Consider the following 12,291-nt stretch of genomic DNA (forward strand, 5'->3'; position numbering starts at 1 on the left):
GGCCTGGGGGAGGTGTGCAGAGAGGGGGTGCCCTGGCGCGGAGGAGGGGGGACCTGTAGTGGGTGTGTGCAGAAAGGGAGGGCCTGTGGGGGGTGCGTGTGGAAAGGGGGGGGGGCCTGTGGGTGGTGCGTGCAGAAAGCGGGGCCTGTGGGGGGTGCGTGCAGAAAGCGGGGCCTGTGGGGGGTGCGTGCAGAAAGCGAGGCCTGTGGGGGGTGCGTGCAGAAAGGGGGGCCTGTGGGGGGTGCATGTGGAAAGAAGGGGGCCTGTGGGGGGTGCGTGCGGAAAGAGGGGGGCCTGTGGGGGGTGCGTGCGGAAAGGGGGGCCTGTGGGGGGTGCGTGCGGAAAGGGGGGCCTGTGGGGGGTGCGTGCGGAAAGCGGGGCCTGTGGGGGGTGCGTGCGGAAAGAGGGGGGCCTGTGGGTGGTGCGTGCGGAAAGGGGGGCCTGTGGGGGGTGCGTGCGGAAAGAGGGGGGCCTGTGGGTGGTGCGTGCAGAAAGCGGGGCCTGTGGGTGGTGCGTGCGGAAAGAGGGGGGCCTGTGGGTGGTGCGTGTGGAAAGGGGGGCCTGTGGGGGGTGCGTGCGGAAAGAGGGAGGCCTGTGGGTGGTGCGTGCAGAAAGCGGGGCCTGTGGGGGGTGCGTGCGGAAGGGGGGGGCCTGTTGGAGGTGCGTGCAGGGGAGGTGGTTGTGATCACCAGTGGAAAAACTGATCTTTTTCAGGCTGTAAGAATATCACTGGTACCCTGCTCTGGGGATCAGTCTTTGGAATCAACTATTTGCTAGTTAGAATAATGACTTGGAGAATGGAACAAAATGTGATGTTTCCACATCTGACGATGATACAAACATAGAAGGAAGGCATGTCGTGAGGAAGACAGTAGAGTTAGCAGGGTAGATTGAGTTAGTGGTTGAAAACCTGGCAAATGAAGTCTAATGAGAGCCTAAGCACTTGGGAAAAAGGAATCAAGAAGTGGATGACCTAAATGAAAAGAGATTGCAGACGTGTAATGTTCAGGGTTTAAGTGCACAAATTAAAAAGTTATCAGACATGTCCAACAAATAATTAAGGCAAATGGCATGTTTCTTAAATCATGAACGGTTTGAAGTTTACAAATCGGGAGGATTTGTTACAGTTGTACTGGGTCATGAGGCAGCCATACCTGGAAAACTGTGCACAATTTTGGTCCTCTTACCCAAAAGAGGATATCGTAGCACTGGAGGCAGTTCAAAGGAGACCTACCTGGCTAGTTCCTGGGATGAAAGGGCTGGCTTGTCAAGAAAGGCTAGACAGTTTGGGTCTGTACTTCTTGGAATATACAAGAATGAGCAGTAACTTTTAAGACATAGGGGTCAGGTTAGGGTTTAGAAACAGAAATGAGAGGAAGTTAGTGGTCAAGGGTAGCAAATGAAGAGTCTGGGCAGGAATTAAAATCCAGGTCAAAGTGCTCCGATGTTGAATTTTAGTAATCACAGAAAACGTGATGCAGGCTCTGAGAAGGCCAGTTCACCTTGTCAGAAACTGGACCCAGGCAGGAAGTCTGTAAAGGCAGCAAATCCCAGGTATGGGTGGGAATCACAAGGGCTAGTGGGCACTAGGGTCGGAGGTTTGGGGAAGACTGGAAGTTGAGGCCTGAAGATCAAATCAGCGAAGTCTGGAGGCAAAGTTGAAGATCAAAGCTTAAAGGTAGAGGCCCAGAATAGTCACAAGGGCCCAGTTCATCAAGAAAGGAGGTCCATACAAATTTGGAAGTCAAGGCCTGAAGGTCAAACTTGTGATTGGTGTGCTGGGTAGAGTTCAAAGTTGGAGGAAGGGCTAGACGCATCTTACCCAATGGGTTTGAGGCCTTTTTGAAGGCGTGAGAGGGTGGGTGTGTGCTTTTCAGCTGCTTGTGTGTTTCTGTGTAACATTGTGGGCTTGCTATGGTGGTGCCAGAATGCGTGGTGACATCTGTGGGCTGGATAGGTGTGCTGGTTGTTAGGAATGATGCATTTCACTGTGCTTTGATGTACATGTGATAAATAAATCTAACCTCAAGCTCTTAATACGTATTGACAGGGATAGATGTCTTCAGTCACGGGAGGTCACAAAGGATCAGAGCTACAAATCAAGGGGTCAGTCATTTAAAACTGACGTGTAGAAATTTCCTCTCAGAGGGTAGTGAAACTCTGGAATTTCCTGCCTTAGAGGGAGATGAAGGTCAGATCATTAGATATACTTAAGGTAGAGACAGATAAATATTTGATAGATAAAGGAGCTGAGGCCAGCAAAGATCAGTCATAATCATATTGAATTACAGGGCAGACAAAGGGCCCAGTGGCCTTACTTTGTGTTCTTATATGAAGCATCTTTAAACTGCAGTTGTGCTTCTTCAAATCTACATTTTAATCACAAGAAACTGAGAATATTTTATACACAGTATGTAAGTATATCATCACCCTTTAAGCAACCCAACTGGCAAACATGAAAATTTTTTTTCTTTCAGCACAACTAAAATCCTTTTCCTAGTCCACCTCTCCTGACCTTATTACTCACTCTTCTCCTTGCTCACATTCATTTCCCAGCCGACCAGACACTCATGTATCTTGTCTGATCTTTCCCACCTGCAGTCTCTGCTTAAGGAATGTTTCGGGGAGAGATGAAAAACACTATAGAATCATGCACAAGATTAAAATATTAAGAAAGTAAAACTCAACCTTTAAGACTTAAGCAGGGACAAAACTGAAAGCAGTATTTGGTTAAATATGTATTTGTTACTCTAACCATTCATCTGGAACTTCAATCTCTACAAATGTTTGCATCGTCCTGCAAACAGCAGTATGTTTCTGAGATAACCAGATGGCAGATCAGCTTATTGTACACTAGACTGCACACATGCTTTTGGGTGATCTGCAGTTCCACATTTGCACTGTAGCACAGAGCTCCAACATGCTTGCTCTTGTAATGTTTCCAGAAGTTCATCTATAAACAGCAAAATCTATTTTATGACAATACTCCAAAACTCAATTGGCACAAAACTAAGGCTGTACATCCAAATGATTATACAAATTGACAATCAACCCATCTCCCCATAATTATATCTTCTCTCGCGTAGCCGAAATCTAGGCCACACAAACCACATTTTAAAAATGTTGCACCATTGCAGTTATACTGAAGATAGAAAATCTTTCAGAGAAGCCTTTGTGCTCTGCTGTTTCTGCTCAGAATTCAAAAGCATCTTAAGACGAGAGCATTGCAGCTTCTTTCCTTTAACTGATTTCAATGAGGGTGAAGATGTAGATGGTGTAGAGACAGATGTCCTAGAAAGATAAATATGAACGTTAGAAACAGTAATATTAATGCACTAGGTAACCGTTTACATTTGAGGTAAACAACATTTCTGATCACGTGTACTAAATCCTACAGACCAAAATTAGAAATTAAGACCAACATAGACGTGAAGAGAAAAGGATGCTGGATATTTCACTTAAAATATCACTCTTTCACTCTTAACTTAAATCTGTTATGACAAAAATCATTCTGCATAAATAAATGCTGCATTGTTAGTTCCATTTATCCAGCTCTTGGTTTCCAGACCTGTACATTATAACACTGCAAGTATTCATATGGGTACTTACTGAAATGTGAGAGCTCCTGTCCTCACTTGTCTTACATTTTTAGACCCCCCCCATAACTAAATGACTGAAGCTACTTGTAAACTCCCTTTTTATTTTTCTACCATGTATTTGTGAAGCTGAAGTCATAGAAGGACATACACAATGAATGCTAGGGCCCTACAGTATATTGACAATTAGTGGGACTATAAGACCATAAGACATAGGAGCAGAGTTAAGCCATCTGGCCCATCGAGTCTGCTCCGTCATTCAACATCGTTGATCCTTTTTTTAAAAAAAATCTCCTCCTCAACCCCAGCCTTCTCCCCGTAATCTCTGATGCCATGTCCAATCAAGAATACGTCAAACTCTGCCTTAAGTACACCCAACAACCTGGCCTCCACAGCTGCATGTGGCAACAAATCCCACAAATTTACCGCCCTTTGGCTAAAGAAATTTCTCTGCATCTCTGTTTTGAAAGGACGCCCCTCTATCCAGAGGCTGTGCCTTCTTCTCCTAGACTCTCCCAACATGGGAAACATCCTTTCCACATCTACTCAACATTTGAGAAGTTTCAATAAGATCCCTCCTCATCCTTCTGAATTCCAACAGGTACAGACCCAGAGCCATCAAACGTTCCTCGCATGATAACCCTTTCATTTCTGGAATCATTCTTGTGAACCTCCTCTGGACCTTCTCCAATGCCAGCACACCTTTTCCAACGTGAGGGGCCCAAAACTGTTCACAATACTCAAGGTGAGGCCTCACCAGTGCCTTATAAAGCCTCAGCATCACACCCTTGCTCTTGTATTCTAGAACTCTTCAAATGAACGCTAACATGGCATTTGCCTTCTTCACCACCGATTCAACCTGCAAGTTAACCTTCAGGATGTTCTGCACAAGGACTCCTAAGTCCCTCCGCATCTCAGATTCCTGGATTTTCTCTGCATTTTCCAACATTGTATTTCATTTGCCACTTTCTTGCCCATTCTCCTAATCTGTCCAAGTCCTCCTGCATCCTACCTGTTTCCTCAACACTACCTGCCCCTCCACCAATCTTCGTATCATCTGCAAACTTGGCAACAAAGCCATCTATTCCATCATCTATATCATTTATATACAGCATGAAAAGAAGTAATCCCAACACTGACCCCTGCAGAACACCACTAGTCACTGGCAGCTAACAAGGATCCTTTTATTTCTACTCGCTGCCTCCGACCAATCAGCCAATGCTCTAATCATGTTAGTACCTTTCCTGTAATACCATGGGCTCTTAACTTGATAAGCAGCCTCATGTGTGGCACCTTGCCAAAGGCCTTCTGAAAGGAATATACAACATCCATTGCATCCCCTTATCTATCCTACTTGTAATCTCCTCAAAGAATTCCAACAGGCTCGTCAGGCAAGATTTTCCCTGAAGGAAACGATGCTGACTTTGTACCATCTTGTCCTGTGTCACCAAGTACTCCATCACCTCATCCTTAACAATTGACTCTAACATCTTCCCAACCACTGAGGTCAGGCTAACTGGTCTATAATTTCCTTTCTGCTGGATGGCATCTAAACAAAAATGTGTGTCATTACACGTAAACCAATTACCATTTAGGGCGGTAAAGAAAGCATACAAGATGCTAGTCTTCATTAAACAGGAAACAGAATATAAGAACAGGCACATTATGGTATAGTTCAGTTTTATTACCACAGAACTGCATTGTTTGCAATCCAGTGGAATGATCAGATAATCAGAAGTGCATATCTCTGACCTAACTGGGTGGCATCAAAGGCATCAGCATTGGTGTGCAAAGGCAGCATGCGGTGTACCAGTGGGTAATTGTCTTGGACATTTCTCTTGTGATTGCAAGACCCTGTTAGACATTGATAACGTAAGATGTTGCAAGACTGTTTCCCTTGTTTGGTGTGATGCAACTGGCGGTGGGGAAGTTGCATACCCGTGGTTGTAGTGAGGACAAGGCCTCAAGCCGTGGGCTTGCTGCTGTCGTCCAGGAAAGGAGACATCAAAGGCAGTGTAGCATGGCATCTGTGCTTGGTTGGGGGTTGGCATCTTCCATCAGTGCTGCCCTCCAGTGTTCGATCGGTGGAATGAGAGACTGGATTACGTACGTCTGTGCTTTGCGGGACATGTAACTCAGACACTTGGGCTATATACATGTTTTTTGTGTGACTATGTTTTATACTCACTATTTGGAATGTGCTATGTACGATTTGCAACATGGCCTCAGAGGAACGTTGTTTTGTTCTGGTGTATTCATGTATGGTTGAATGATAATTAACCTTTGATTTGTTTTGGAACTGGCAATTGGGTAAAATGAAACTGTGGGTCAGTTTCCATTCAGATTAGGCTTTGGCTCCCAGTCTTTATCTAGACTTAATCATATTGTCCAAGATGATAACTTTCAGTACATAATGAATTTCCAAGACATTTACTAATTCTGAAATTGTTTTACAATGATTACATTTTCAAGCATGACCATTAGAATTATGAATATGCCAGAAATGTGCTGTAAGAGTAAGTCAGGCCAGGCAGCGGGTGATTTCTGAATGACTGCTTTACAACCTCCACAGCTTGGTTCAAATTCCCACCGAGACATCACCCACCCTTGCTGACCCAAATGACTCAGTGATTCATACCTCACATGCAAATTACATTCCTTTTCTGCTGTGTCATAACACATTTGTATCACTACCTTCTAAAGTTGTATTAGTCCACCATTAGTGGCTGCTCTTGTATTTTCTATCTTATCCTCCCAGTTCTCTACATCTCCTTCAAGCCTTCTAAAGCATTTCTTCAGACAATTACCTCCCATTCTCTTTGGCTCTGGACAGGTTGTCTACATGTCCACCTGGATTGTCTTTGTACAATTCTGTTATTTACATGCACATTGTTGTTAAAGGGGAATTAGCTTTTACTCAATCCTCTTTGTTTCAAAAAGTATCAATACAATTATCAGCAATTCTCAGCCAACTTTTTGGTCAACATCATGCTTCTTACAGTTGTATTGAGATGGCGTGAAAGAAGATATTTCATAAGGAAACTCCTGTTGTAGCAATGAACTTTTAGTAACAAAATCACAATTCTGACAAACCATTTTTGCATTAAGTAGCATGTACAGTGAATCAATGATTCAGGAATGAGGGATTTTAAATTATGTGGATAGACTGAAGACGCTGAAGTGGCTCTCCTAGGTTCAGGGGAGTTGCAAGTCATTCTGAGAGAAGCGTTTGTAACCATGATGAATAAACAAGGTAGGTAGAGAGGAACTGTGCTGGCCCCACAACTGTTCAGTTTGTACATTAATGATCTAGAAAAGGGGCAAGGAGTGTAGCTTTTGCTGTTGACACTAAATTGAATGAAAAAGCAAATTGTACAGAGCATGCAGAAAGTCTGCAGAGAGATATAGATAGATGAAGTGGGTGGGCAAAGTTCTGGCAGGTGGAGTAAATGCAAGGTCATCCACTTTGGAAGGAAATATTGATCAGATTATTTAAACGGTGAAAAATTGCAGCATGCTGTTGGGAGTGGTTGTGCATGAATTGCAAAAGGTTGTTCTACAGGTATCACAGGTTATTAAGAAGGCAAATGGAATGCTGGCCTTCATTGCCTAGAAGGAGTGAATTTCAAAACAGGAAGTTTAATTAACTGCACAGCATACTGGTGAGGCCATACCAGAGTCCTGTGTTTCCTGGTCTCCTTATAGTACTTGAGCAAAGACATACTGGTTTTGGAGATGATACAGACCAGCCATGATCTTACTGAATGGCAGAGCAGGATCAATGGGCCAGGTGGCCAACTCCTGCTCATATTTCTTACGTTTCCTATAATGGCGATTATTCTAATTACTGTATTCAACATTGAGCTGGACAAGAATTTGAGGACTCTGGAGAAGACAGCAGAAAGTAGGACCAGCTGGATTCTCTTATATAGAGCTGGTTCAAACTTAACTTGCCAAATGGCTGCCTCCTACACTAACTTGTCTAAAATTATACTTCATTATTAATATACTTTAAATCTAAACATTGACATCTAGCTTCTCACAAACCTAACCTTACCAAATCTCTCTCACACATTCATCAAGGATCACTTGATAACCTGTTTGGCAAGTTCTCTTTTCACAGAAAGACTTCTCCAACACCATAAATCGTGGTAATCACCCTCTTTAATGAACTAAACTTGGCACCGTTCTTTTCCAATGGATTAGTTCAAAGTGGCATTTTACGGCAATAATTTCACATCATGCTCATCCTGATAGTACACTCTCATTTCCACCACAGCCCATAAGCTTGTTGATTGCCAGCTTTACCCATATCACTATCAATTCGCAATTGATATTGCATTCGACCTTCCCCTTTTTAACTTCTCTCCCCTTTACGCTCACCCCACTTCTTTCAGTTTGCTGTTGTTAATTAAAAGGACTAGACTGCATACCACCTTGTGCTGCTACCATTGGAAGATGTAAAAGTCTGAGTATTTACTTTAGCATAGATTTCTACTCACATTCTCACTATAGTGTACAAGGCCAGTGAACTCCTTTATCCAGTGATAGCTGCAGATGAACAAGTGGCCCCATCCAGCTCTTGGGGAGAAGTACTGGGTGAAGGGTGTGGTGTATGAGGGTTACAGATCCAGTCTATAGTGACACGCATACAAACACTACCATGCTCTCTACAGCCTGAGAGTAGAACCTGCTGGTGTGAAGTACCAATAACTGGAATGAAGGCTGAGAGCTTGGAAGTTAGATTTACTCTAAATTGCTAAAGTTTTGGATTTTCATCTCTTATTTTTCCTATACAGAAATGGCTCTGAATGTCACAAATACAGGTGTATGCTGCTTAACATCCATTCAGACAACGTCTGATCGCATATATGTCCATAGTCCCGATCGGAGAAAGTGACGTAGCGGACGTAACCAATCTCGTGTATCACACGACTCTTGAGTGTAGTGGTGTTATCTCTGTTTAATTTTCTTTTGAAAGTATTACTGTAAAGAGCATCATGGCTTCCAAACGCAGCAAAACCACTCCTAGTGATAGCAGCAGCAAGAGGCAAAGGAAAAGTATTGATTTGGAAGTGAAACCAAAGGTTATTAAAACAATATGAAGGTGGAAAACCAGTCAATGCTATTGCGTGAGATTTAGGCGTGTTGCACTCGACAATCATGACGATCCTGAAAAACAAAGAAAAAATTCTCGAAGCTGTTAAAGGATCGGCTTCACTGAAAACTAAAAGGCTCACAAAAATGCAAGAGGGACCTACATCGGATATGGAGAAATTGCTAATGACATGGATTTAGTCAATACAGGTACACTACAGTACTCCATATAGGTTTGCTAAGTATATAATATGGTGTTCGCACAACGTCCAAATCACATAACGTCCGATTTCACAGAACGTATGTAGTGTGGACGTATACCTGTAACTTACTTTGCAAAGTTGAAGACTGTATAATAACACTGCTCCTCTTTCTATGAGCAAGCTTCACAATCCAAATGACCACAGTCCTCCACAATCCATTTCAAAAGGGATTGCTCTTGGTTGGTTTCACTTTGTTGGAACCAGAGAATCAACTGCAACGGTTTTTCTGCCCAGATGCACCCAGTTACCTTTGAAATGTTACTTTGAGTAACTTGGTTGTCTATCCCTTAATAAAGTTGTTAAAATCCTCCGGGTTCCACATGTACACTGATGGCATTCAGTTCCTTCAAACATCTCACTGGGGCACTCCAGCAATTTTCAATTGTCATATACAGTCCACCTTCACTAATCTGACTAGCTGTGATCTGGTTCCTTCGATAATCCGGCACTGATTATGCTTAATGTGATCCTTCTGTAATTCGGCATTTTCACTAATCCAGCACTTCTCAGGTCCCAATGGTGCCAGATTAGTGAAGGTCGACCTGTATATTGTATGTCATTTAGACACTATTGGAGGACCAACATTTCCTTGAATTAAACAAGGAAAATACTAAAGCCACTGTTTTTGTTGCATCAGCTCAGATCTTTGATAAGCCCTCCCATACCAGGAGCTGGTTGAACCAAGAGTAACATTGCCTGTTCCGTCTCAGTAACACCAGGTTCAACACCTGGCTCAGTTCACCAGCTGCTGAAACTGTGGCATCTAAATTTGACTACTTCAGTGCTCTCTTTTTCAGTCTCTGAACTTCTAACCTACATAGATTTGTGCTCATTCAAAACCCAGGGGTCTGCAACATACATCTATGTAGCCTATGAACACAAAACGCTGAAATTAGTTTGCTGGAAATATCTTCAAAATCTTACATAGCTTAACATTGTTATTTCTGTGCTTAGTTTTGTTTCATAGCCATATGATATTTTGCGATTTGACCACACATGGAAGAATTAAGGGTAAAGGGTTTTAGATTGAATCCAGAAAATCATAGAAGAGAGATTTTAAACACCCAATTTCCTCAAGATACTGGTTCACCTGATGAAATCCCTATTGCAGTCAAGACCTAGATATAAATCATGAGGAAATGAAGTTGAAATACATAGTATAAATACCGTGGAGTTATAGCTGGGCTCTTGATTTCTGAACTCAATTTATTCACATGCGGGGAATATTTGGTTGCTTTCTCAGTGGACTGGGGCATCCTTCTTCCTTCAAGTGTCTTTATGTCAGTTTTTGTCTTGGTTAAGCTTCTTGGGATGTGGGGCCTTACAGCCAGAGATCTTCTTCTTGCTCCATTAAATCTTGATGTTTCCTTACATGTATAGCATGTAACCAACTGCAGGGATTGAAAAAAATATTGTTAGCACAATATCTGTTCAAGGTCAAAACTGAATTTAAGTGATTTCTGAGTAAATGACAAGGGTCCTCCAAGCAATTTTAATAAAATACCATGAGGAGCAAGTAGCCAGTTCATCTAAGGAATTCTAAAAATCTTGCAAAATAATTTTTATTTTTCTCCATCAGCTGTAATAATGAGACAGCATAGCAGCACTGCTCATAAGTGCTGTCAGACAGCTCCAAGGACTTGTGTTCAATCACAGTGGCATTCACACATTTTATCTGCAACTGCGTGGGTTTCCTGAGTACTCTAGTTTCTTCCCATATCCTAAAGGTGTGCTTATAGATGAAATGACTGTTGTAAATTCCCCTTTAGTATAGATAATCATTAAAAGATTCAAAAAGATGTTGGTGCGAGAGGGGAAATGGGTTTAATGGGATTGGTGAGCTATGTGCCTGCGTGAATAAAATGGGCCTATAGGGTTTATAAGATGTACCTTGTACTTTATTCATTTACTTCTGTAAGGTTCCATGTTATGCTGTTACATTAAAACAACATTATTTTCTAAATATGAGAAAGTCTACAGATGCTGGCAATCCAAACCAACATATACAAAATGCTGGAGGAACGCAGCAGGTCAGGCAGCATCTATGGATATCAATAAACAGTTGACGTTTCGGGCCGAGATCCTTCTTCAGGACAGGTAGGGGGGGAGATGCCAGAATAAAAAGGTTGGGTTGTAGGGGAAGGAGGAGAGCTAGAAGGTGATAGGTGAAGCCAGGCGGGTGAGAAAGGTCAAGGGCTAGAAAAGAAAGAATCTGATTGGAGCAGAGAGTGGATAATAGGAGAAAAGGAAGGGGGGGAGGACCCAGAGGGAAATAATAAGCAGGTGAGAAATCAATATTCATGCCATCAGGTTGGAGGCCACCAAGATGGAATACAAGTTGTTACTCCTCCACCCTGAGGGTGGCCTCCTCTTGGCACAAGAGGAGACCATGGATCGACATATTGGAATGGGAATGGGAATTAAAATGTTTGGCCACTAGAAATTCCCACTTGTGGCAGATGGTGTGAAAGTGCTCGGTGAAGCGGTCCCCCAATTTACGACAGGTCTCAATACAGAAGAGGCCGCATCGGGAGCACTGGACACAATGGACGACCCCAACATATTCGTAGGGAAGCTGAACAACAAACATTACACTTCTGGTCATGCACAATATTTGGCACTAATCCTGTACTTCAAATGGTAAGCTGTTCTTGCAGGGGCTCCCTTTAAATGCAGCTTTCCAATAGTGAAGTCAGAACTTTAATCCTTAAATGTTTTCAAGGAACTATCTATTGGAATTCCTTTTGCTCCTAAACATTTGCTTCCCAGTAAGTGTATGGGCCTATTGAGAGTGGTCACAGCTGATGGCTTGAAGGCAAAAAAGAAAAACTTGCAGTGGCACTAGTTTTAAGTGGTGAGATAATTGCAAAAATTTAATCAGCTATTCTTATGCAGTCTGGCCCACATGCATTTCCAACAAAAAATTAATTCTTAAGTGCCTCTGAAATGACACTGCAGCCATTGCTGTATGATGTGGAACAATTAAAATTCCAAAAGGATGATTTGGCCCTGACTGAGACACCAGGTTCAGACAGAAGGCATGTGGGCCCACTGAATTTCATAGTCATAGACATACTTCATCGATCCCGGGGAAAACTGGTTTTCGTTACAGTTGCACCATAAATAATAAATAGTAATAAACATAAATTTCAATGATAACCTCATCTGAGAATTTATTGTAACAAATTAGTGAAATGACAATGTCAGGAATGTCGGTATCACAAAACCACACACCAACATTACTCCCTCCTGGCACTTATCCTTGTAAGCGGAACAAGTGCTACACATGCCCTTACACTTCCTCTCTTACCTCCATTCGGGGCCCCAGACAGTCC

At 42.8% G+C, this 12,291-nt stretch overlaps 1 protein-coding gene across 4 annotated transcripts in view; it reads right to left on the reverse strand.

The window, feature by feature from the left end:
• Nucleotides 1–308: 308 nt before the first annotated feature.
• Nucleotides 309–12,291, reverse strand: part of c19h18orf21 (chromosome 19 C18orf21 homolog) — a 69,905-nt gene continuing 57,922 nt past the window's right edge. For 3 of the 4 annotated variants that reach the window (XM_072283649.1, XM_072283650.1, XM_072283651.1), the window contains exons 5-6: nucleotides 10,124–10,347; nucleotides 7,850–8,768 (exon numbers count right to left, since the gene is read on the reverse strand). In XM_072283649.1, the coding sequence (XP_072139750.1) occupies nucleotides 8,411–8,768; nucleotides 10,124–10,347 (582 nt within the window). In that variant the 3' untranslated portion in view covers nucleotides 7,850–8,410. Of the gene's footprint in view, nucleotides 3,292–7,849; nucleotides 8,769–10,123; nucleotides 10,348–12,291 lie in introns of those variants that run through there. The other variant, XM_072283652.1, reaches the window with a different exon arrangement.

The sequence above is a fragment of the Mobula birostris genome, chromosome 19 (assembly GCF_030028105.1).
Source record: "Mobula birostris isolate sMobBir1 chromosome 19, sMobBir1.hap1, whole genome shotgun sequence".
NCBI classification, from domain to species: Eukaryota; Metazoa; Chordata; class Chondrichthyes; order Myliobatiformes; family Myliobatidae; genus Mobula; species Mobula birostris.